We start from the raw sequence: 23,346 nt of genomic DNA on the forward strand, positions 1-23,346 counted from the left end.
GTAAAAAGTCGTAGCGTCAAAGCCATGTCTCTGTGGTGTACTGTCTGTCACAGGAAAGAAAGAGGGGGGAAAAAAACAGGGAGAAAATAACATTGGCTCATAAAAACAACATGGGGAATTAACCTAAGCCATGCACTGTTAACTCCACACATGCACTGTAAAAGAGAACCCTTTGAAAGTTGAATTAACACGCAGAGTTTGGTTTGGTTCTGGAGGCTGACGCAGCGCTGTCTCCTCCTCGCTGCGATGCCCCCAATGAATCTGTTTCTCAACCTTTTCAGGCCGCGACCCCCAAAATAATCATATTTTAACTGGGGACCCCCCCACCCTGACGAGCACTAAGAGTTGAGGCATTACATTTTGTATAACACGGTTCTATTGTGAAAATAGCAGATCTACATGCTCTCAACGCCTCGCAACGCGAGGCGTTGAGAGCATGTAGATCTGTTGTGAGCATATTAGAGGTTGTGAGCATATTAGAGGCAGAATTTCTGCCTCTAATATTTGACAATTTGGCCCATGTTTAATTTTTCATAATCCTTAAATTGTCACTTTAGAAATGTCCATACCCTCTATACACTTAAACTTTATGTTGGTTTGTTGTTGAGTGAGACAACAATGTTGCACATTAAGTTAATCATTAAGGCTTTTGTTTTGATGTAAATACTGTAGATTAGTTAAGTAATGGCTGAGTGAAAGCTCCCTGTGCTAGTGTGCTTCATTCCATTGACAAAACACAGTTGGAAAAGGAGAGCATCCTGTCATTGACAATAAGCAATCCTACTGTTTGAATGCTGTACACACGCACACATGGAGCAAAAATAAAGATAGAAATGTCTCAACTCTGAACTTTCCATGGTGGGTGTCGACTTGTGTAATGAAGTCGACAGAGTCGACTCGTCGACTTTTTGGTTAATGCCCTACTAGTGCACAGTAGTGTCCAGTCTGTCCACACCACAGTGCCGAACAGCTTAGCACTACAATGAGACTGGAAGCTAGCATGTAGCATCCGGACGCTGACAGTCAGGCTGGGGGGGGGGACAGACAGGGGACAGACAGGGAGGGACCCACCGTGGGTCCCCTGGTACAATGGTTCTCAACCTGTGGGTCGGGCCCCCCAGGGGTGTCCCCAAATTATTCTGGGGGGTCCCCAGATGATTAGCTTAATGTGAAACATTGTTTTCTCACTTCAGCAGTAAACAAACCAACATGAAGTTTAAGTGTATAGAGGGAATATACACATTTGTGACAATTTAAGGACTTTTTAATACCTCTAAAATGACAAATTAAACATTGGCCAAATTGTCAAATATGGGCAGAAATTGTGAAAATAGCATGTAGATCTGCTATTTTCACTATAGAACCGTGTTATCCAAAACGTAATGCCTCAACTCTTAGTGCTCGTCAGGGTGGGGGGTCCCCAGATAAAATATGATTATTTTGGGGGTCCCGGCCTAAGGTTAAGAACCACTGCCCTGGTAGAGACAGACAGACAGCCAGAGTGAGTGAGTGGACAGGTCCTCCCAGGAATGTGACACTATCAGTAGGAATGTCATTCTGACAAGCTCCTACACTCTCCCTCTCTGTCCCCACCAGCTCTGGACTGTGTGTGTGTGTGTGTGTGTGTGTGTGTGTGTGTGTGTGTGTGTGTGTGTGTGTGTGTGTGTGTGTGTGTGTGTGTGTGTGTGTGTGTGTGTGTGTGTGTGTGTGTGTGTGTGTGTGTGTGTGTGTGTGTGTGTGTGTGTGTGTGTGTGTGTGTGTGTGTGTGTGTGTGTGTGTGTGAGAGTCTGGCAACGCTGTGCGTTTGATATACTACCCTGATACATTCCAACCCTTCAAGCCAACATAGGGAGAGAGAGGGAGAGAGAGAGGGACCTTCCATAAATATCTCCCCCTCGTGCTTTTTTTTTCAGCGACTGCGAGAGGCGACGGCGATGAGAGGCGAGGTCAGGGAGCGCCTCCCGGTCACACGAAGGAGAGAGAGAGAGAGAGAGAGAGAGAGATAGAGAGACAGTTTAGGATTTGTAACTCTGTGAGGGTGCACATCATTTGCACCCCTGCTCAGAGTCAAATTCTAACGCAGGGGTCTTCAACGTTTTCAGGCCGAGGACCCCTTAGCTGAGAGAGAGAGATGAAGCAGGGACCCCCACAACCTTTTCATTTATTCCATATAGTTTCATCGTTTGACAGCACAATCATCAGTGTATTTTGGATTCATGTCAATACTTAAAAAACTTGACCTTTCACTCTGTACTTAGTTTTCTCTTTTCCCCAATACACCAAAGCTTTTTGCCAAAATAGCTGTTGTAGATCTGCTATTTTTGGCTAAAGTTCTCAGAATATGGACGCTAGGGTTCAAGTGGTTAATATAAAAAAAGGAGAAAAACTGTTTCTATCTCTCAAAGATTTGGAGGCCCCCCCTGAAGTAACTCTGAGGACCCCCTGTAGTAACTCTGAGGACCCCCTATCGGTCCCGGACCCCCTGTTGAAGACCCCTGTTCTAATGCAATAGCAGTGTGATTACTGTGTTACTAGGCCAAAGAACACAGATCTTTTAACTCATTTGTAGCCAATCCCGAGAATACTCGTGAAAAATACTCGAGTATTTAGAGTGCCGGTCCCGAGTATACTCGTGAAAAGTACTCTATTACTGTAACGCCGGTTCTCCTACCCTGTAGCTGGGCGGAAGGTCCTGACACGATCGCCCTCGCCGATTCATCATCATCACGGATCCACATGCACAAAATAGTAATCCCATAACATGGAGGCGGATGGGGAATCTCATCTTTAATGTCCATTATCTCCAAACAACACTTTTAAAGGGGCGGATGGTATTAGATTCTCGCTACAAAACATAATAACAAAGGCATCGATCGGCCATTTTAGAAAGCACATGGTGTGACGACCGCTTCCGTTGTTCAGGAGCCGACAGGAGCCGGAACGGGGGCCAGGAGGACCCCAGGACACAGGGGAGAGGATTGGGATGGGACGATATTGTTGTTGTCGGGCAGAAACCTCGTATCTCCAAGTTTCAAATGTGTACGTTCTTTCGCAAAGTAAAGCCCTGCTTCATCATACAAGGCCGTCGCACAAAAGTAGTGAAAACAGCAGATCTACAAGCACACATCTACAAGTGTGCTTGTAGATCGGCTGTTTTCACTAGTTTAAAATCATTTTTAAATGACAAATGCAAAACGAACGGTTTTGGACATACAAGGTTTTCACCCGACAACGACGATATGAAAATGTCATGTCACAATTATTGTGACAAAAGAAATCGCGACATTTACGATATTATCGCGATAATCAAAATCCATTATCCTGGGGCGGAACATTTGCCAAAAAATAGCCGATCTACAAGCTTGTGAGCGCAGTAACTACGTTTTCGGACACACCGACTTATTTGTGTCGCCCAAAGGTCAAATTAGCCTTCATGATATTGGGGGATGAACAATTAGCTCAAGAACAGATATACAATCAGTGTAATATCACTTTTATTCCTTTATCTCATTTGGCTGATCAGCTGTAACACTTTTAAACCCATTTTTTAGTGAAATTCTTGTACGTAGTTACTGCACTCTGCCTTTGTAGGGCAGTATTTTTGGGCAAAAAACATTTGATAGAGATTGAAAAAAAGACTATCAAGTACATTTTATTACAAGTATACTTTATAGTATACTTTATAGCGCCTACGTCATTGTAGTCCTTAGCGGCCATTTCTTGGGTAAAAACACAGGTGTTTCAATTGTTTGATTGCATAGAACTAATGCTATAATGCTAGTCTAATCAGAACACCTGTGTAAGGCTGTGTTTACCCAAGAAATGGCCGCTCTTAGAACTACATTTGGCACACCCTATAGAGGGTTTAAGTGGTACCGGATATGCAGCTCGGCAAATAAAAGGTGAATTGATCCCAGTGCATGACGGAGGACGATATCACAATGAATGAAATCTCCACGATACGATTATCGTGAGTGTTTTTTTACCACGATAAACGATAATATACATGAGGCATTACATTTAGTTTTACTCTGTTCCACAGATTAATGTGAATGTAGCCGATCTACAAGCTCACAGTTTGTAGGCTTGTAGATCGGCCTCCCTCATAGGTGATCTTTAGCAACTTGGCCAATGTTTGACTGTAGTTTTTTTATAGAGTTGATTCATGTTTAACCTCAGGTACCCTGTATGCACTACTGCATGTGTGTTTGTTTACTGTTGAGGGAGAAAACCAGAGAGCCAAGCACTCCTCTACATGTAGCCTGTTGAGTCATGAGCTGTAATTCACTGTTATGACACACACACACACACACACACACACACACACACACACACACACACACACACACACACACACACACACGTAGGCGGGAGGCATGTGCCGACGTGAACCTGTGTCACGCACCGGGAAACAAAAATGGGCGTGAGATCGTAGAAGAGCGTATTTTCGGCTTCTATTCCTTTACTATTTTTTTTAATGCCATTCGTAAAATCCTCATCTAAAATGCTGATCCTCTCACAAGTGTACAAACGTGTGTGTGCGTGTGTGTGTGTGTGTGTGTGTGTGTGTGTGTGTGTGTGTGTGTGTGTGTGTGTGTGTGTGTGTGTGTGTGTGTGTGTGTGTGTGTGTGTGTGTGTGTGTGTGTGTGTGTGTGTGTGTGTGTGTGTGTGTGTGCGCGTGCGCGCGTGCGTGTTGTGTGTGTAGAGCAGTGATTTATATGTGAATTGTCTGTACTCGCCATGCAGAGTATGAATCAGTGCTTTGGATGGTGGTGGTGGGGGGTGGGGGGTGGGGGGGGGCAGCGTGCCCCGACACGCGGCACAGCGCTCATACAGCGCACATGGATGAGGGGAACTCATCTCTCCATACCCTGTTGTCTCCAACACACCCTCCCTTTTTTCCCTCTCCTTTTGGGGTGTTACAAGAAGTCCTTAAATTCCCACTTCATCTCTCTTACAGTAAAGCCCTTTGCACACAGGAGAGTTGCGTTTTTTTCCGTTTGCGGCATGAATAAAACGCATTGGATTTGGTGTGCAAGGCTGTGCGGAATCGGCGCTGCGGATCCAAAAAGGAGTCATAAAAGGAGTGATGAGTTTTTTACCGCATGCGACAAGACGCACAAATCGAACTGGGTTCGATCGAGAAAAAAACGCACGGCGGCAGCCACTCGTCGCAAGGCTAATTCGGAGCCGGTGTGCATGAGGTCATAGAGAATCATTGTTTTCTTTTCAAAAAATGATATTGTCCGTTTTATCCGTGCGGTTAAACGTGCCTGTGTGCAAAGGGCTTTAGTCTCAGAGTTACAGATCCGTAAGGGTCTGTTTGGTTCCTAGCTATCAGTCATGTAGCTGGGCTTAGGGGGACACCAAGGACCCCTTGGGGTCCCCAGACCCCATGTTATACCATCTAATACCATTATGGTTCCTGTTGTGTGTGTGTGTGTATATGGGTGTGTGTGTGCGTGCGTGCGTGCGTGCGTGTGTGCCCCGACGTAAGCCCCGTCCTCCCTGCTCGCAGCAAAACAACGCCTGCTTCTGCTTAGCTTGCGGCCCTCGCTGACTCGCTGTCTCCAAACCGAGGTCCTTGTTTTACTTTTATTTGAGTGAATTTACAGGGGAGGGTCTTAATGAAATGAAGGCCACCCAGCTGGGAGACAGATGGAACCTGTGGTGTTTTCGAACGCAGTCAGGGGCGTCGCACCAAATTCTGGGCCCTGGGTACAAGGATTCACTCACATTTTGTGCTTTAATGACAAATTGTTAAAATGTGTGCAAGTCTTTGAATATTTCAAATCCTTCTAAGGTTTTATTGAAAAGCCTATGTTTCTATGTCAGTGGTGCTCAAACTTTTTTCATGTGACGGACCCCCAAAATGATATGTATTTGGCCACGGACCGGGCCCCCATCTCAAAATTCCAGGGACCCCCCAGAAACAAAATTTGAGTTACACATTTTTTTTCCCAACTTTTTCTATCAAGGTCCATTATTTATTCGGCATTAGGGCCGCGGTCCACCATTTGATGCCATTTAGCCTCTCAGACCCAAGACTGTTATTCTGTTGTTCAACATGAGCGAATAGCGAGCGGGACATTTTCTTTTCTTTACATATCTACTGCATAGTACTGTGTTCTATTCGTCTGTCATTCAATGTTATATGAGATACTTTAATGGTTTCCTGTGGAAATAAGCTTAGTCTTTTCATGGATCTCCTTTTAGTAGACCTTGTACCAGTGAACTGTACCGTCATGAAACTGTACCTTTTCCTATGCAAACTTCTAATAAAGTCTTCAATCAATCAATCAATCAATCAATCAAAGCCCCCTGGAGCGAGGAGCGCCATTTCCCCTCGCTCCAACTCCGCCTGTGTGCTCTGAACGCGACCGCTCCCCACTCCGTTGTTCTCACCTGCACTGGTTTCCCATTACAGTGGTTCTCAACCTGTTGGTCTGGACCCCCAGGGGGTCCCCAAATTATATTGGGGGGTCCCCAGATGATTATCTTAATTTGAAACGTTGTTTTGTCACTTGACAGTAAACAAACCAACATAATGTTTAAGTGTGTAGAGGGTATCTGCACATTTCTAAAGTGACATGTGGCCAAATTGTCAAATATTAAAGGCAAAAATTGTGAAAATAGCTCACAGTGCCTCGCAACGTATGTAGATCTGCTATTTTCACAATAGCACCGTGTTACTCAAAACGTAATGCCTCAACTCTTAGTGCTCATCAGGGTGGGGGGGTCCCCAGTTAAAATATGATTATTTTGGGGAGTCGCGGCCTGAAAAGGTTGAAAACCACTGCTGTAACATAAGGCACAAATGAAGTTCACTCAGGCTGGTTTTCAGGATAGTGTACTTGTGTGTACTGTAAAGCCCCTGTCATAGTAGGCACCACGGTGATAAGCTATCCACCGCGGTGTAGTCTTTTTAACTCATACAGTGCCATCCGGCCACAAGGGGCGCTAGAGTGCCAGAAATGTCTCCATAGACCTTCTTTATAGCTTTCGTCGACCCTCTCCCAACTGGCTTGTGTTTTCACTCCAGTCAATGCTATGGGTGACGAGAGGAGGAAGCTAGCTGACACGTAGCCAAAATGCTAACCCATTTAGAAGCCCGATCTAAAGCTATTTCAGCCGCAAAAAACTTTCTCTTTGGGTCTGGGAACACAATCCGGAGAAAATCCGGAGTCTAAAGATGTGATTTATTATTGGAGTGGGCGGCGCGATGCGGCCGTTAGCGCGAATACGGCCCGTGGATGGCCGAGTCTAAGTCCCGGGCATGGATGGACGTCTAGACCGGGGCTTCGTTGAGGCCTCCGATAAAATAATTCATTTCATTAAAAAAGCCGAACATGTTCGGGATAGGCACACTGGACTACGTTCCGGAAGCGGCGCTGAACATTTGGTGAACATTGTGGGGCTCAAAAATGTATTTTAAACCATTTTTAATGGAATATATCGTCGGACCATGTAAAATGGCTAGCTGGCTAGCGTAGGACGAGCCAGGACCACCCACGACTCTACAAGCAGCTCAGGGTAAGTCAATTAATAAAAAAAAAATTGTATTGGATTGAAATAAAGCCGAACATGTTCGGGATAGGCACAGAATGAGTTAAATCCACCGCGAACCCCGACACATCTCTCTGTTTTTACTTTCTGACAGATCAGCCCATCACCCCGTTCACTGATTGGTCGATCTAGACCAGTCAGTCACAGTGATAGGACTTCACTGTGACTGACTATGATGGCCTCCACTTGTTTTCTCACTTTAGGTGGATAGCTTATCACCTAAAATTTGCGGTGAATATAGCTCTTCACCCTGGACTCTGATAGAGGCTTAAGATGTAACTGTGTGTGTGTGTGTGTGTGTGTGTGTGTGTGTGTGTGTGTGTGTGTGTGTGTGTGTGTGTGTGTGTGTGTGTGTGTGTGTGTGTGTGTGTGTGTGTGTGTGTGTGTGTGTGTGTGTCCAGGTTCTCTGCCCTCCACCATGCAGCTCTCACAGGGACCACCGAACTGCTCAACGCACTGCTGGAGGCCCAGGCCACCGTGGATGTCAAGGACAGCAATGGTACGCACACACACACACACACACACACACACACACACACACACACACACACACACACACACACACACACACACACACACATACACACACACACACACACAGTGGGTTGCAAGACACTCAACCTTAACTCACCGAGACCATCTAAACAGGTGTCATCACAGTGGTGTGGCTGGTTCAGACAAGGATCTCCATGTATGGGCATAAAAGGGGTTGTATGTTGTGGTGTCATGGGAGACCCCTAACAGAACCCCTTTTATGCTCGTATATGGAGATCCCTGATGTCATCAATGTAACAGGACTGCGTATGGGAATGCCCATGTATGGAGGAAGACATCCCATATCTGTGTGCCTGGTATGGGCATAAAAGGGATTGTATGTGTGATGTCAGATGTGATAGACGTCATGAGATTTTCACATAACGAATAACTGAGTAAGCATGTTTGGGGTCTCCCAGTATATCCATATACAGTACATGGACCTCCATATGGGTACCAGGAGTCTCCATATATGGGTAACTGGTCCGATATAAATCACTGGCCAGATGGCCAAGACATTGTCGCCCTGAGGAGTCTTACTAGCCCATTTAGGCCTAATATTATTGAATGCTTTAACCAGTGAAAAATAGCAGATATACAAGCTCACAGCGCGGCACCGAGTGCCGCGCTGTGAGCTTGTAGATCTGCTAATTTTGAAAAAGTCGTGAAAATGTGTGCAAATCTTTGAATAGATGTATTTTCAAAGCGAACGTTTGTAACTCAAATTTTGCTTCTGGGTGGTCCCTGGAACTAGATATTTTGAAATGGGAGTCTGTGGCCAAATAAATATCATTTTGGGGGTCCTTCACATGAAAAGGTTTGAGAACCACTGACATAGTAGTCTCTCAAGAACAGACTAACTGAGCTCCAGTCAATTGAAAAGGACCTTTTCTTTGACGATGGCTGGCCAGATTGCTGACATAGAAACATAGGTTTTTTTTCCAAAAATCTTCAAAAGGATTCAAAAGACACTTCGGGTCAAATTCTAATTTTCAAGATTTTTCAAAAATAGCAGATCTACAAGCTCGCAGCGTGGCACTCGGTGCCGCGCTGTGAGCTTGTATATCTGCAATTTTTTTATATTTAAAGCATAAAATATTGCGTCATAATGTGTTCAGGCCTAAATGGGCTAGTGTAGGTACTGTGTAGATATTGTACTACTACTACTTTTGCTACTCTAACGTACTGGAGTGCACTGCTTCTCCAACTGTTTTATGTCAAGGAAAATAATATGTACAGATGTGCCATTACAAAACTTCACAAGGCTCTGCATGTTCCCATTCGACTCAGCTGGCACAGTGCATCACAGCAGATGAACAAGCTGTATGCTAGTGAACTGTGTGGTTTACAGGGAAGATGCATATCTGTCCCAGGCTGTCTGCACACATCCAGATGGTATAGATCGCTGCTGTCGTCGGGCAGAAACCTTGTGTCTTTATCTAGCTAACTTTGTATGCTTTCTTTTCCTCCTTCTCCTTAACCCATTGAGACCTGGAATGTGTTGCGTTAGACTTGAACCGCTTTAAACATAATGTTATGCTTTAGCTATTGAAAAATAGCAGATATACAAGCTCACAGCGCGGCACTTGATGCCGCGCTGCGAGCTTGTAGATCTGCTATCTTGGAAAAATCAGGAAAAAACCCGATTCTAAATGTCTTCTAAACCCTTCTTCTAAATCAGTGGTTCTCAAAGTATTTCATGACAAGGACCCCCAAAATTACATGTATTTGGCCTCGGACCCCCATCTCAAAATATGTTGTTCCAGGGAAAATATCTGATCTACATTGTGAGCATGTAGATCTGCTATTTTCACAATAGAACCGTGTTATACAAAATGTAATGCCTCTACTCTTAGTGCGGCAGTATAAGCAGATCAGCTTCTCGCCACATTTTGAGCTAGCAGATCTGATACTTTTGCTACTTTTGAATTTGAACCCTGAAAAGTAACAGTTTTGGACATAATGAGGTTCCCAGCCGACAGAGAAACATATACAGTGTGTCTGCAGTCTTGCATAGACATGCACTGGAGGAGAAAAGTCTCCTAAAACCCGGCTTTTACTGTTAACAGTTGAAGCATTTAACAGATCAGGCTCTGTTATCCGCAGTGATATGGCAGAGGAAATGCTATGCGAAGTGAAATATATTCCTTTAATAAAAGCGATATCCCGTGGCCAGGTTTGAAATCCCATTTAACACTCAGGGCTCTATTATGATCCAGGTCTTATGCCTTATGCCTTAACTTCTTTGCCTTTTTTTTACTATTTTGAAAAACATTTTTAAATACTTCAAATGCTGATCTACATCTGTACGTTGTGAGCTTGCAGATCAGCTATTTGAAATATTAAAATGTGTCTATATAGTAAAAAATGGCAAAGAAGTTAAGGCATAAGGCATAAGACCTGGATCATAATAGAGCCCTCAATGTGTTAAAGAATTAGGGATGCATTGATATGGAAGTTATTGACCGATACCAATGTGTAAAATAACAATTTAGCCGATACTTGTACCAATATTAGTTTATTTCGTTCTTGGTGTTATTATTTCCGCCAGGGTTATAACTGTTCATAATCTACAGCTTGGTAGGCTGCAGATGACCAACACGCCAACATAGCCAGCACAAATCTAACGCTCATCAACAACCGATAAATATCGGTTACTGCCATCGGTGAACGTCTGTATTCACCGATACTGGTCAATATATCCGATACCGATATGTGGCCAACATATCGGTGCATCCCTGATAATTTTTAACTATTGAAAAATAGCAAGATATACTAGCTCACAGCCGCGCTGCGAGCTTGTAGATCTGCTATTTTTGAGAAAGTTGTGAAAATGTGTGCAAATCTTTGAATATATGTATTTTTAATGCAAACGTTTGTAACTCAAATTTTGCTTCTGGGTGGTCCCTGGAACTAAATATTTTGAGACGGGGGTCTGTGGCCAAATACATATCATTTTAGGGGTCCTTCACATGAAAAGGTTTGAGCACCACTGACATAGTAGTCTCTCAAGAACAGACTAACTGAGCTCCAGTTAAGTGAAAAGGACCTTTTCTTTGACGATGGCTGGCCTGATTGATGACATAGAAACATATGTTTTTCAAATAACCTTAGAAGGATTCAAAAGACACTCATAGGGTCAAAATTCAAATGTTCACAATTTTTCAAAAATAGCAGATCTACAAGCTCGCAGCGTGGCACTTGGTGCCGCGCTGTGAGCTTGTTTATCTGCTATTTTTCAATAGTTAAAGCATAAAATAATGATACACAATAATGTGTACCCGTTCTGAATGGTTAATCACAGTCCCGTCTGCTCTGTACCGTCCCCTTGCAGGCATGCGTCCGCTGCACTACGCGGCGTGGCAGGGCAAGGCGGACTCTGTGCTGACGCTGCTGCGCTCGGGCGCCTCCGTCAACGGGGTGTCCCAGGACGGACACATCCCCCTGCACCTGGCCGCACAGTACGGACACTACGAGGTGGTGAGTAGCACACTTTACACCACAGTATAGACACTATGAGGTGGTGAGTAGCACACTTTACACCACAGTATAGATACTATGAGGTGGTGAGTAGCACACTTTACACCACAGTATAGATACTATGAGGTGGTGAGTAGCACACTTTACACCACAGTATAGACACTATGAGGTGGTGAGTACCACACTTTACACCACAGTATAGACACTACGAGGTGGTGAGTAGCACACTTTACACCACAGTATAGACACTACGAGGTGGTGAGTAGCACACTTTACACCACAGTATAGATACTATGAGGTGGTGAGTAGCACACTTTACACCACAGTACGGACAGTACGAGGTGGTGAGTAGCACACTTTACACCACAGTATAGATACTATGAGGTGGTGAGTAGCACACTTTACACCACAGTATAGACACTATGAGGTGGTGAGTAGCACACTTTACACCACAGTATAGACACTATGAGGTGGTGAGTAGCACACTTTACACCACAGTATAGACACTGAGGTGGTGAGTAGCACACTTTACACCACAGTATAGACACTACGAGGTGGTGAGTAGCACACTTTACACCACAGTATAGACACTACGAGGTGGTGAGTAGCACACTTTACACCACAGTATAGACACTACGAGGTGGTGAGTAGCACACTTTACACCACAGTATAGACACTACAAGGTGGTGAGTACCACACTTTACACCACAGTATAGACACTACGAGGTGGTGAGTAGCACACTTTACACCACAGTATAGACACTACGAGGTGGTGAGTAGCACACTTTACACCACAGTATAGATACTATGAGGTGGTGAGTAGCACACTTTACACCACAGTATAGACACTACGAGGTGGTGAGTATCACACTTTACACCACAGTATAGACACTACGAGGTGGTGAGTAGCACACTTTACACCACAGTATAGACACTATGAGGTGTGAGTAGCACACTTTACACCACAGTATAGACACTACGAGGTGGTGAGTAGCACACTTTACACCACAGTATAGACACTACGAGGTGGTGAGTAGCACACTTTACACCACAGTATAGACACTACGAGGTGGTGAGTAGCACACTTTACACCACAGTATAGACACTATGAGGTGGTGAGTACCATACTTTACACCACAGTATAGACACTATGAGGTGGTGAGTAGCACACTTTACACCACAGTATAGACACTATGAGGTGGTGAGTAGCACACTTTACACCACAGTATAGACACTATGAGGTGGTGAGTACCACACTTTACACCACAGTATAGACACTATGAGGTGGTGAGTACCACACTTTACACCACAGTATAGACACTATGAGGTGGTGAGTACCACACTTTACACCACAGTATAGACACTACGAGGTGGTGAGTAGCACACTTTACACCACAGTATAGATACTATGATGTGGTGAGTAGCACACTTTCTAAAACGGCTAGTTAAATTCCTTGATTCTGATTGGCTGGTTTCCCTTTAATTGCTGTGGTACAGGGGCACGGTGGCACAGTCGGTAGCGCTGTCCCCTCACAGCTAGAAGGTCCTGGGTTCGATTCCTGCCGGGGGATGTTTGCTTGTTCTCCCCGTGTCTCCTAGAGTAGATACCCTCACAAAAACATGCAGTTATCCTGGTCTCTATTGCTGTGGTATATGAGACTATAATCCACACTTTGAATCAGTTTATATCACAGACAGGTGTGTTATTTCTTTCTACAGTGTTCCACAGTGCACCAATTATCTGCACATGTGTTGTTGGCAAAAAAGCTGGGAACTACTTTCTTTTCTTGTAGCTGGGAAGTACTTTCTTGCAGACCTTGTAGTGAATTATTAGTGAAATAGAACAGTTTTAATTGGTACAAGCCTATGATTTTTCATGTTGCCATATTGTAACCGTTTTAGAAAAGCAATAAGCCATGCGAGGCATGTGGTTACCTGTGTTTTATAACGGCTGAGAGGGTTGGAGGGTTTCGCCTCGTGTCTCACCACGCCTCTCAGCTGTTATAAAATACCAGGTAACCACATGCCTCTTGTGGCTTATTGCTTCATTATACCACAGTATGGACACTGAGGTGGTGAGTACCACACTTCACACCAGGGTTTCCCAAAGTGGGTGCTGTGGCACCCTAGGGTGATACTCGGAATACTTTGATAACATTTGGAATTCATCAATATCACTCCATCATTATCACTTCACTCTGCTTAGTAAAACAGATCTGATCTGCACTGTACTTGATGAGTTATTTTCCTATCTACGGCCAACTCTCTTCACCAAAAGTAGCTGATCTACAAGCTCACAATGCGTCACACAACGTGACTGCCTTCCTCCCAGAATAGGGATACGAGGGTTCAAGTGGTTAAATGTCAAATATAGTTATTCACTTCTAATGGAAACGGATATTTCTCTGTGACATACAAATGACATACTGTACAAATGAAACCAAATGGAGCCGTAACGGTCCACTTGGTTTCATGTGTACACTGTCAGAGTTACATACTCGTAATGCTTTGTTCCCATTGACCTCGTCGAGGTCTCTAGAAAAAAACGTTGTTGTTTTCGAGTACGCTGCAGGCGTAAGGCCCCCCTCTCTCTCCCCTCTGATCCCTGTGCAATTCCTATCACTGTATTATACAAGCTTTTCTGTCTTTGTAATACTGTACACACCCCCCTCCGCCCAATCCCTCCAATCGTGGAGAACCACACACGGTGGCGCTTCCTTCCACCCCCTCAGGGTCTCCTAGGCTAGCCTGAGCCTGTGTGTTTGTGTGTGTGTGTGTGTGCGCGTGTGTGCGTGTGTGCGTGTGTGTGAGTGTGCGTGCGTGCGTGACAGACACCGGGACTGTGCATGAATGAAGTAGAGCCCTGTGTTAGCCTGTCTGCCACCGATGTGAACATGGTGAAATCATAGCCACTCATTCTAATCTACAGCACAAGTCCAAACAAACTGGATGATTTTACTAAACCCTCATGCAATGGATTAAGCATTTTAAGTCCTATATACTGCAGTAGGCTATACCTCATTTGTACGACAAATGGCAAAAAAACAGCCGATCTGCGTGTCGCGATGCTTCAATGGTTCATGTGGTTGAAGCGGTCTGTGTCAGAGAAAGGGTTGAATACTGTATAGCGAACATGCTTTGTTTTCCCTTTAGTAGGCATCCGTTTATGAGGCATGATCTGATGTCTTGATGACAGCAGATCCCTGATGGCATCAATACACCTTGTCCCTTGTATGCCCAATGCCCATATATGGAGATCTCTGATCAATATTAAGTCCATAACTGGGAATGCCCGTATATGGACATATTGTGTCAGTCTCATGTGGTCTTAATGACGTCAGACATCAGTCGTCTCCATGTTTGGGAAAATATGTCCACATTCTGTCCAACTTAAGCAACCAACCAGGTCTGTGCATTTTTAGGGTCAAAGTTGACCCCATGCCAAAGCGCCAGCACTCACCCAACAGTCTGCTGTCACCCAGGCACATGCGCCCAACACAAAGACTTTAGGATGTTCATTCGCATTGGGATGGTATCAGGATTGGTTTAGCAGGCATTGAGGTTGTTAGCAGCCGCTGCTTTAGCTACTACGGTACATTTGACTTTACAAATTACAATACACCAATGTATCGCCAAGCTGAGAATATCCAACCGTCTTGCGTTGGAATGGTGTGAATGAGGAGCATGGGGGTCCGGGACCCCTTGGGGGGTTCTAAGAGTTATGAGTTACTACTTTGTGGTAGAGAACTCACAACCGCAAGCTTGGTTGTGAGTTCAATCCCGGGCTCCCCCAGAGTTAGTGTCGAATTGTCTTTGAACAAGACCCTAATTTACCCTAATGGCGGCAGCCGTTGTGTTCATTTACGACAAAACAAATTAAAACACTAGAAGCAGTGCTCTTCCGAGCACAGGTCTCCACCATGCCACACAAATCGGCCTGTTATAGCGCCACCATGAGGCTGATTTAAAAAATGTGGGGCAGAGGTTCTGAATTAGCATCCAGGGAGTGTGTGTGCTCAGTTTGGCAGCGATCGGGCCAACGGCGCCGGAGATTAGCTGGTAACAACCAGGCCACACAAATCGGCCTGTTATAGCGCCACCATGAGGCTGATTTGAAAAATGTGGGGCAGAGGTTCTAGATTGGCATCCAGGGAGTGTGTGTGCTCAGTTTGGCAGCGATCGGGCCAACGGCGACTGAGATTAGCTGCACACAAACTGCGAGGACACACGGACGGACGGACGGACACACGGACGGACGCACGGACGGACGGACGGAGGGGAAAACATAGTCTCCCCTCAGCCTTCGGCTGGTGGAGACAATAAAGGAGGTTTCTGCCTGACAGCAACGATATTCACGTGGGCATTTCCCATGTGAATGTATCACGTGTTAATGTGTGTGTGTGTGTGTGTGTGTGTGTGTGTGTGTGTGTGTGTGTGTGTGTGTGTGTGTGTGTGTGTGTGTGTGTGTGTGTGTGTGTGTGTGTGTGTGTGTGTGTGTGTGTGTCTGTGTGTCTGTGTGTCTGTGTGCGTGTGCGTGTGTTCCGCAGTCGGAGATGCTGCTGCAGCACCAGTCCAATCCGTGCCTGGTGAACAAGGCCAAGAAGACGCCGCTGGACCTGGCCTGCGAATTTGGCCGGGTGAAGGTGAGCTTTGTCCTGTCCTTTAGAGCAGAGGTCTTCAGCGGGGGGTCCGGGACCCCTAGGGGGTCCTCAGAGTTACTACAGGGGGTCCTCCAGATCTTTGTGTGATAGAAACTTGTTTTACTCCTTTTTTATAAGAACCACTTGAACCCTAGTGTCCATATTCTGAGAACTTTAGCCAAAAATTGCAGATCTACAAGCTCACAACGCCTCGCGCTGCGAGGCGTTGTGAGCTTGTAGATCGGCTATTTTCGGCAAAGTGGTTTGGTGTAGGTGGGAAAAAGAGCAGACTATAGGGCTTTGCACACAGGACCGTTGCGTTTCTTTCCGTTTGCTGCATGAATAAAAGGCATTGGATTTGGTGCATGTAACAAGACACCGTACCGCATGGGACAAGACACACAAATCGAACTGGGTTCGATCAGGAAAATTCTGGCAAATTCTGAGCCGGTGTGCATGAGGTCATAGAGAATCATTGTTTTCTTCTTCGTCCGTTTTTTCCCACACAAAAAAAACGCGTCTGTGTGCTAAGCCCTTTAGAGATATTCTTCAGGACTCTCAGGACACGCAGCTTGATAACGGGACAATCCTGACCAAACCGGCCAAACATCTGGTCACTATAGTTAGTCTGTGTGTGTGTGTGTGTGTGTGTGTGTGTGTGTGGTGTGTGTGTGGTGTGTGTGTGTGTGTGTGTGTGTGTGTGTGTGTGTGTGTGTGTGTGTGTGTGTGTGTGTGTGTGTGTGTGTGTGTGTGTGTGTGTGTGTGTGTGTGTGTGTGTGTGTGTGTGTGTGTGTGTGTGTGTGTGCACCCTCCCCCACTGGTCAGGGCCCACGCAGAGTGTTCCTGAGGACAGCACAGCTGGACTAACACACACACACACACACACACACACACACACACACACACACACACACACACATACACACACTCTGAGTCTTTCCATGTCTCTACATTGTTCTATGTTGTCTTTTTAACTGTCTTAATTTGTTCCAACAATAACTATGAAACGGACACCGAACCTCCCTCTCTCTCTCTCTCTCTCTCTCTCTCTCTCTCTCTCTCTCTCTCTCTCTCTCTCTCTCTCTCTCTCTCTCTCTCTCTCTCTCTCTCTCTCTCTCTCTCTCTCTCTCTCTCTCTCTTTCTCTCTCTCTCTCTCTCTCTCTCTCTCTCTCTTGCACACACACGCACACACACTCACGCACACACACACACTGTGTGAGCAAGGACACCTACCCAGATAACATTCCTAGAAGGCACTCGGCCAACAACCTGCAAGTAGATATTGTTCTGAGGTGGCAGGATTACACTTAGCTGATCCACAAGCTCTCAGCGCGTCGCATCGCGACATGTTGAGAGCTTGCAGATCGGCCACATGTTTGAATATTTAGTTTGGAACATGTCTACGACACAAACTTTGTATGGGGGTCCCTGGCACAAAAAAATCCTATTAATCTGGGGGTCCTCGTCAGTGGTGTAAAGTACTGTACTTAAGTACAATTTGGAGGTTTGTATTTTACTTTAGTATTTCCAATTTCCAATACTTTTACTTCTACTCCAGTACACCTCAGATCCAAATATTGTGCTTTTACTCCACTACAATTATTTGAAAACTTTAGTTACTAGTTACTTCGCAGATATAAATGATTATATTATAAAACATACTTCAATGCACTTTAGCCCTATTCTATACCGTGGCTATTTGAAAATAGCCGACCTACAAGCTCACAACGTGTCGCATCGCGACGCGTTGTGAGCTTGTGGATCTGCTATTTTCAAACATTTTTTACTTTTACTTTTGGTACTTTAAATACATTTTGATGCCAACACTTTCATACTTTTACTCAAGTACATTCTGAATTATGGACTTGGAGTTATTTCTGCATTGCAGTAATGATGCTTTTTCCACCACTGGTCCTGGTTTTGAGAAGCTCTGGTGTGGGTGATCATCACACAGCTGGCTGGTAGCAGACGGTTGTGTTGTGGCTGGTGTGAGTGGAGTTAAATGAGACGTGGAAGAGAAGCCTGCGACTTCTGCTCCCTGGAGGTTGATTTAAGCTCCACCGGGAGAGCTTTAGAATGTCTGCATGTGCTCCACTGCAATGACCCTGTGTGTGTGAGTGTGAGTGTGCGTGTGCGTGTGCGTGCGTGTGTGTGTGTGTGTGTGTGTGTGTGTGTGTGTGTGTGTGTGTGTGTGTGTGTGTGTGTGTGTGTGTGTGCAGTGATTCTCAACCTTTTTATCTGCATGGGCACTCTTTTCATATCCCAAGAATCAATGCGCACACCAACATAATACAGGGTGTTTGTGTGTGTGCGTGTGCGGCACATGTGTGTACATTGTGAGCACGTGTGAGGGTGTCAGGGGGTGTAGAGGTGTTCAGCTGCTGCATGCTGCTGTCAGGGAGTGGCCAGTGGCAGCTGCTGCCCTCGGCTCCCCCAGTGTTCACCAAGGCCCCAGAACCACGGTAGAACGTTGAAGCAGCCTCCGCCTGGTGGTCAAACCTGGGAGTGCAGTTAAACGCTACTGTGCATGCTAATGCTACTGTGTACCCGAGTGCGCCTGCTCGGTGCTCGGCGCAAAATTGGCCTCTATTTTTAGGCCAATTCTACTGTCTTCTGGGTGCTTCAAACACCATTGAGCAACTAACCACCAGCTAATGCTAAGTGGTGAAAATGTAGCGTCAGGTACCCATGGCTTCACTAGTGCTAGCGTAACACTTAGTACTAGTCAGGGACGTGCGGAGAATGTTAGAGAGGCAGGGGCTGAAACTTCTAAAAGGGCCTTTTGTGTGGAAATATCGGAAATAGCGGACGTTGTGAGCTTGGAGGTCTGCTATTTCCGTTGCTTGAAACCACACTGAACTAAGCATAATCATACTGGAGATGTCACGTAACGGCATGGATTTCAACACAGAGAGGATACTTCTTTCAACATAAGATGCTGTATTCAAGTTCAGGAAAACAAAATTCTATTGAATGCTGCCTTCAGGTATGGCATGGAAAGAGGGCATTTGCATTTCTTTCACCATAGTGAAAACGGCATTTGTGGTCTGGAAAGGGCACTGCACTTTTTACAGATAAAAGGGTATAGGGCTCAAGCCCCCTTTGATGTCTAGATGTGTACAATACATGCCTGGTACTATTGAGGTCATAGGGGAGTGGGGATAATTAAACAAAGCTAGCATTAGCATCCGTAAGCACTGACACGCAACGACACATTACATTAGCATTAAAAGTCCTGTTGACGGCTATGGGAACGGCAGACATCTTAAACATTTGCAGTGCATCTGTTGCTCCCGAGCCGTCAGATGGAACCGTGTTATCCAGTGTCTTGGCAAGGCGTTCCTTCCTGGTGTTCTGCACGCATTCCAGCAGAGCAGCATGGGGGTGGGAGCCTCGCTGTGCCGACGACGCCAAACGTCTGGAACCGCTTATGGCGCTTAAGGTCGCTCTGCTCAGGCATTACCTCACGGTCACCTGCGAGCCCCCAAAGGTCCCACAACTGTTAGAGGCTTTTTCAAAGACACAACGATTTTGTGGTGCATGTTTATCTGTTCCGCAGCTTGGACTTGTCATCACTCTATGATGTGATTTGCTCTCTTTCTCCTCTCCCCAGTTCCCTTGTTTTCATACTCTCTGTGGCTTAAAACAAAAAAAATCTTGCAATCTCTTCCATGATCCCTTGTCTCTTCTCATCCAGTGTTGATTTCGTAAATTTCGAAATTGTTGCCAACTACCTTTTTTTCATTGACGAAAACTAAATATACAGGATGATGATTGGTCGTGCTCGAGGGTTGAGCTCTGAAAATAGGCGATCTACAAGCTCACAATGCGTCGGGCGCGACACGCCATGAGCTTGTAGATCGGCTATTTTCAGCATGCAACCAGAGTAAAATCAGTCATCACAACTCCATCAAAACCCTTGATTGTCAAAATCAACTGTAGATGTAGTCGACTAAAACGAAAACATTTCAGATGACGGAAATGTGTCCAAAGCTACATAACATTTCATTTAGAAAGCGTGCTGTCAAAATTAACATTGTTCCTTGTTCCTAACATTGTTCTCTCTCTCTCTCTCTCTCTCTCTCTCTCTCTCTCTCTCTCTCTCTCTCTCTCTCTCTCTCTCTCTCTCTCAGGTGGCCCAGCTGCTGTTGAGCAGTAACATGGTGGTAGCGCTCCTGGAGGGCGAGAGGAAGGAGCCCACAGACTCTGGCTTCACCACCCCGCTGCACCTCGCCGCACGCAACGGACACAAGGACATCATACGGTGAGACACCTTCCATTCAGAGTGTGTACTGTGTGTATACTGCAGGGTTCCCCAATTAGTTTTCCCCAAGGGCCGAATCATGTCTAGGGTACCAAGCCGAGGACCACAACATTGCAGGGGGCGACAGTGGCGTTCCCGCTACTCCAGCGACAGTTCAGATATCGTCGTTGTCGGGTGAAAATCTTGCATGTCCAAAACCGTTTTTTTGCATTTATCATTTAAAAATCAAACCTCGTTCGAAGTGGAGCTGTGAATTTGAGCAGTTCCAGATCTATGCTTTTGATTCTATGTGTTTTAGATCTATGAATTCTAAGTGTTCTATATATAAATTCTATGTGTTCTAGATCTATAAATTATGTGTTCTAGTTCTATATTCTTTTTGATTGTTTTTACGTGTACTAGATCCCGTGCCGTGTGTGTGTGTGTGTGTGTGTGTGTGTGTGTGTGTGTGTGTGTGTGTGTGTGTGTGTGTGTGTGTGTGTGTGTGTGTGTGTGTGTGTGTGTGTGTGTGTGTGTGTGTGTGTGTGTGTGTGTGTGTGTGTGTGGTAAAGCCGCGCATGCGCAGATCCTGTTCATTCTTGACGACAGACTCTGGTGAGACTCTGGTGAGGACACACATTGCTGCCTATGGGGAGCTTGTGTTCCACACAGCTCCAAAAATGATTTAAACTAGTGAAAACGGCTGATCTACAAGCACACAACGCCTCGCACCTGCTGTTTTCACTACTTTTGTGCGACGGCCTTGTATGAAGAAGCAGGGCTTTACTTTGCGAAAGAACATACAAATTTGGAGATACGAGATTTCCAGCCGACAAGGCGACAACAACGATATACTAGTGTTGTTGCTGCTCTTATACCACCATTATTACTGGGGTTGGTGGGCCAGACAGTAGCCCCCCGCCTATTGGGGAACCCTGGTATACTGTGTGTGTGTGTGTGTGTGTGTGTGTGTGTGTGTGTGCATAGGCGATTTTAAGGGGTGTCCTAGGGTGCACGTGCAACCCCTGGCCGCCAGGCGGCCATTTTGATTTTTTTTTTTTTTTGTAATGTAACTTTACATCCACTCAGACCGAATACAACAACACCCCCTAGTGGTAGTGATAGAGGCTGGCAGCTCCAGGCAGCCCCCCCCCCTCCCCTCCTGATGTGATGTCATATCCACGCGCCAGTATTGAAATTGAAAACAACATCTGTTAAAAATAAAGCATGGAGTTCGAGCTCTTCACTACTATGGACGTGACTACCGGTAGATATTATAATATAGCTGCTTGCCCTGAAACATCACATGGAGAGGATCATTTTGTACCTGACTTTCCTCTACAAAACACAGACCTCAGGCTCTATCAGCCAGGACTCTTGTCTCACTGTGCGTGACTGAACCATTTCCTCCTGACCAGCCCAAGGTAAGACTAAGGCAAATGTTGAAAGGTTTGAAAAGGTCTTCAATTTACTGGTAAATGATCAAATTCCCCAGTAGGGTGGGATTATTATTATTTATATTGCAGGGGGCATTTTTTTCAAGTAAAACACATTTTGTTGTACGACTGAATCAACAAGTGAGTTTTTTTTATCTAAATTTGGCATCCACTGGGCCAAGCAAAGCGCTCTGATTGGCTACTTCTCCCTTTGTGTTTGTTGTCTCTTCTTGGTTGGTGCATCACTATGATCGGTATGCCGGAAACTGAAGGTTCTGTGGTGCAAAAACTAAGTGCGATTAAAATGTGTTAATTTTTTTAATCGCGTTAATTTTCTGTAATTAATTAATCTCAATTAATCAGTTAAAGTCCCAGCCTTATTATTATTATTATTATTTATTCATTTGTTAATTTTTATATCCCAGTGGAAAGAAAGTAAAATAGGCACATTAACACACATGATGGTGTGGCTAAGGGATTCGCATAGATTATTTATATGAGTTAAAGAGAAGGATCTCAATGGACCTTACCTTAACCGAGTTTCCTTTTAGTTGACCTTGTTTCAGTGAACTGTACTGTCACAAAACTGTTCCCTTGCATAACTTCTAATAAATACTTCAATCAATCAATCAACTACAATGCAAGTTTGATGAATTGACATTTCAGATCACATACTGTACCATGATTTTTATTTTATTTATTTTTAATGTAGGGGCTGTTGAAAGTTATACACACACAGGATCTGTGTTTATACATAGATTCAAGAAGAAAAAAGTTTTCAGGACAAACACGACATGACTGTTTGTAATTAGGGACTGTCTGGTAATGTCTTGTCACCTTACTTTGTCCTCTCTGGTAGAGTTCAGTAGCTAGTGAGGTTTTCTATGTCACTGCGTGATGCTGCTTAGTTGGTGGAGGATATGCCTGATCCTGTAACATTCAGATTGTCAGAACAGGTAAACTATGGCTTACCACTGTCAAATAAATTATTACAATACCCAAAAACAGATCAACAAATATAGGCAGTAAGGCTTTAACTTTTCCACACAGTGCAACACCAAAGTCTGAGGAGGAATCAGGCATCAGCATCCTAAGGAAGAGATTGCTTGGGGAAAGCACTTTTCTGTTGCTGGCAGTAGTCATGGCTGGCCAGTTCCCGCCTTAAGACATGTCGGAGTTCCGACTGCTCTAGACCGTGTTGAACAACCTCTAGCTGGCATAACGTCTTCAGACTAGGACTTGGGTCCAATATGTACAGGTCCTCCGCTGGAACTCTTAGTACTTTGTACTCTTTGTATCCTCCAGGAGGACGATACGTCCATCCCCAACCATGCAACAACACATCTTATACAAGGGACGCAGGCCTTTCCCCTTGGGCTCCACCTTCTTCCAGGAGAATGTCTCTGGGTTGAATTTCCACAGATCACAGAGAGCCCGATACGAGTTG

The 23,346-nt window shown here is 45.1% G+C and overlaps 1 protein-coding gene across 2 annotated transcripts in view; it reads left to right on the forward strand.

Annotated features, from left to right (window-relative positions):
• Positions 1-23,346, forward strand: part of caskin2 (CASK interacting protein 2) — a 177,334-nt gene that overhangs the window by 84,754 nt on the left and 69,234 nt on the right. For both annotated transcript variants that reach the window (XM_080724985.1, XM_080724986.1), the window contains 3 exons: positions 7,968-8,065; positions 11,435-11,580; positions 16,128-16,223. In XM_080724985.1, the coding sequence (XP_080581111.1) occupies positions 7,968-8,065; positions 11,435-11,580; positions 16,128-16,223 (340 nt within the window). The remainder of the gene's footprint in view (positions 1-7,967; positions 8,066-11,434; positions 11,581-16,127; positions 16,224-23,346) is intronic.

This window comes from Nannobrachium achirus, assembly GCF_963921795.1.
Source record: "Nannobrachium achirus genome assembly, chromosome: 4".
Taxonomy (NCBI): domain Eukaryota; kingdom Metazoa; phylum Chordata; class Actinopteri; order Myctophiformes; family Myctophidae; genus Nannobrachium; species Nannobrachium achirus.